The sequence below is a fragment of the Kryptolebias marmoratus genome, linkage group LG12 (genome assembly GCF_001649575.2).
Source record: "Kryptolebias marmoratus isolate JLee-2015 linkage group LG12, ASM164957v2, whole genome shotgun sequence".
NCBI classification, from domain to species: domain Eukaryota; kingdom Metazoa; phylum Chordata; class Actinopteri; order Cyprinodontiformes; family Rivulidae; genus Kryptolebias; species Kryptolebias marmoratus.
The window spans coordinates 21,981,241-21,984,550 of record NC_051441.1 but is presented as its reverse complement, the minus strand read 5'-3'; the positions used below and the strand labels follow the sequence as shown (position 1 = coordinate 21,984,550).

Sequence of the window (3,310 nt, the reverse complement as noted above, 5' to 3'; positions counted from 1 at the left end):
GCTGTTTGTGTTTCTCCTTCTTGCTCATACACACTCTGTATCTGCCAGCTAAGACTTAACACTCATTCTTACTCACCGCCATGACAGGTGGGTAATCTCTGCACGGTTGTCTGTTAGCAAAATATTTCATGAACCAGTGGACTAAGTTTACTGAAACTCACTGGATGTAAATCTTCACGTTTTGGAGTCAGTCTGAGCTAATCAATCTTATCAAACACACAACAGTCATTTGTTCAGATAGTGAGCAAACAGCTAAGAGTCGTTCCCAACATGTTGGCTAAAATGTCTGAAACTTTGGCAGGCAAGGCCGTGCATGATATCCATTCCTGGAAGGAATGCTAGTTTCATTTCTTAGGATCTTAATTCTCAGGAGCCACACTGTCTTGTAGTCTTCATCATTATTTCGCCTGGCTTTTGGAAGGTCTTAATTAGAACTTTGGCAGTGTGTATGTATGTAGATTTAGTTTTTTTTTGTTAAAGAAAATGTTTTTCAGTCTAGTTCTTCAACAGGAACACCACAGCATACTGAGCAGTCTGTGCTTTAAAAAGTAGTAGTAAACTGGTGAAATGAAGCAAAAACCCCTCTGAGAATCACCTCGTTAGGAAAGACTGAGTTACCTTGGTGATTTTCACATCAATTCAACTAAAATGAAAGGCCCAGCATTCATTTCATATCACCTGCTGCTTTTCATGCCACAGATTCAGACTAAGAAGGAACAGAGTTGGAGCTATGTTTGCTCAATCTCACATGATCTGCTGGAGCGCAACATCTTAGCTTAAGACCTTAGCATTAAGTGTTGGAGTCGACCCTGTTTGTAAAGATCTCACAAACCACTGCAGGGATTTTAATGAAACTCAATCTACAACAGAGTCAGCCCAATTCAGGATGATTGTCACCGTTCACCACTATTAAGAAACACAAAAAATGGGTTTAACTAAGTTGATTTTAAAGATTTTGAGTGAAAGTTTGGTTTAGTATAGGTGGAATGATTCCCAACAGGTATTCAGATTGCACAAGATCTTTAAAACTTTCCCTTAACTATTAGGAGTCAACTCTGCTAATAAAGTAACTGATGAAGCCCTGGATAGAAGTAATTATTGGATGTACACTTCCAACAAAACTATTAAAGTCAAGCCAATTCAAGATGGCCACCACACCAACCATAAAAATACAAAAAATGTTATAATTCAGTCAGTTTTAGTTATGGAACTAAATTCAGTGTGGTAGTAGCTGAAATCTCTTTAGATTATTCACAAGGTTTGATCCAAGTTGGTCGTAGTCTGAAGGACTGGGTGACATGCAGTCATTTGAAGAATGTGTCACCTGTAACATGTATTTATCTCTCTATCTCTTTAGTTTTAAAACCACTGATAAAGCTGTGTCTCTGTCAGCTGGTTCCACATGACTGGATTATAAGAAGCTCTCCTGTCTGAGAGCAGCTGGGCAGAAACTGAAACATCACTAAGACTGAACTCAAGCAGGTGTGAAATAATGAGACATTTGTTTGAGTTTTTATTATTATGGAAAACTTCTAAAATTAAATATTAACATGCTTTTAGCAAACTAAAACAAGAAATGTACACAAATCTACAGAGACAGAAAACAGTTCTGAGAGCTCCTAACAATCAGAACAAAGCAGTGAACAAGATCACATGTTAGAAGCAACAACATTTAATGTGCAAAAAGCCCTTTGGATCACAGCTGGGTAACATCAGGATTAAAGCTCAGGATTTGGCACAGAGGCTCTGCTTCTTCCGTCAGACCAGGTCCAGGTCCAGGTCCAGGTCCAGGCCTCAGGGCTCCAGACTCATGTTGTCGACACCAACCTTCCTTCTTTGAGGCTGCTGAGCAAACACACACAAAGACAACTTTAGTCACTATAGCAGCACTCCTAAACCCCTTTCACACTCATAAAAATATTATATATATATATATATATATATATATATATATATATATATATATATATATATTGAAATTTAGATCATCTAAAATGACACCAAGGTTGACTTAAAGACAGAACTGAGAAGATCTGGAACTTTCTGTCTTTGTACCAAATGCAAGCATATCAGCTTTATCTTTGTTTAGCTGGAAGAAGTTGTGTGACATCCATACATTAATATCATTTCTGCATCAGATGTTTTGGACATGTACAACTAGAGATAATCTACAGAACGATGACAGTTTGCTTTAGGATTACAAGTGGAAGCACAAACAGATTGGATCAACCTGGAGCAAAGAAACCAACTCATCTTTGTTTTCTCCTTTTATCAAGCCTCACAACTTTTACCTTTTCATCATCACAGCAGCAGCAGCAGCAGCAGCGAATCAGGACCAGGATGATGAGCAGAAGAACCGTACCTGAGCACAGCAGGATCAGAACAAGAAGCAGAAAGAGGTCAGAACTGTGGAGAACAGTTTTCCAGTTAGGCTGCAGATGTTAGAAGGTTGGTTCATCAAACCGTCAGTGCGTTTTGTAGAAAAGAAAAAACTCTGTTTAGTCCAGTTGATGGTAAGATTTGAGTCTTTAGGAGAACTTGTTCAGCAGGAAGTGGGAAGGGAACTGAAGGATGATGGCTGGCTGAAGCTGAGAAGAAAAATACTTTCTCCTCTCTGAAAAATACATAATTCTTAGGAATAAATCTGTTTTCTGCCATACTGTTCTTACGGTTTAAAAGTCATACCAGAGACATGTCGTCCACTTCCCTACCGCCTATCCAAGGAGGCAAAACTGTGCATACAAGCTCAAATATATCACAGAAATCTTTTAATAAGTGGTGCCGAGGAAGGTCTGAACTTGACACGGCCTATTAACTTCTCTTTAGTGATTGTGATTGACTGCAACAGGTAGTTTCTCTTGCCAGCATAAAAATGAAAAGAAGAGGTCATATATCAGCTAGAATGATATCAGAAGCTTGTTGTTCAGAGAGACATTTCACCAGATATTATTGAGACTGAATGTATAATTCTGACCCTGTATGGAAAATTTACAACAATTTCAAACTGCAACAAACTAATTCTTAAAAATCATTGAAGTTGTATGCTATATAATCATTCCACTCTGAGGAGGAGCGGGGGATGATGTCAATAAATCAATAAGCCTAAAATCAAAATATTCATGCTTCTCATGGGGAATCTCATAGCAGCTCGGCTTCATCGACCAGTGCTCAACTGGTTTGAATCTTACATAAAGAACAGGGATTTCTTTGTTTCAATCGGAAACTTCTCATCAGAGAGGTCAAAGGTCACATGTGGGGTACCCCAAGGTTCAATCCTAGGACCCCTTCTTTTCAATATATATATGCTCCC

At 38.5% G+C, this 3,310-nt stretch overlaps 1 protein-coding gene across 3 annotated transcripts in view; it reads right to left on the bottom strand.

The window, feature by feature from the left end:
* Nucleotides 1–1,656: 1,656 nt before the first annotated feature.
* The window catches only part of smim22 (small integral membrane protein 22), a 6,367-nt gene continuing 4,713 nt past the window's right edge, over nt 1,657–3,310 (bottom strand). For 2 of the 3 annotated variants that reach the window (XM_025002402.2, XM_025002401.2), the window contains exons 3-4: nt 2,292–2,362; nt 1,657–1,845 (exon numbers count right to left, since the gene is read on the bottom strand). In XM_025002402.2, the coding sequence (XP_024858170.1) occupies nt 1,795–1,845; nt 2,292–2,362 (122 nt within the window). In that variant the 3' untranslated portion in view covers nt 1,657–1,794. The remainder of the gene's footprint in view (nt 1,846–2,291; nt 2,363–3,310) is intronic. The other variant, XM_025002403.2, reaches the window with a different exon arrangement.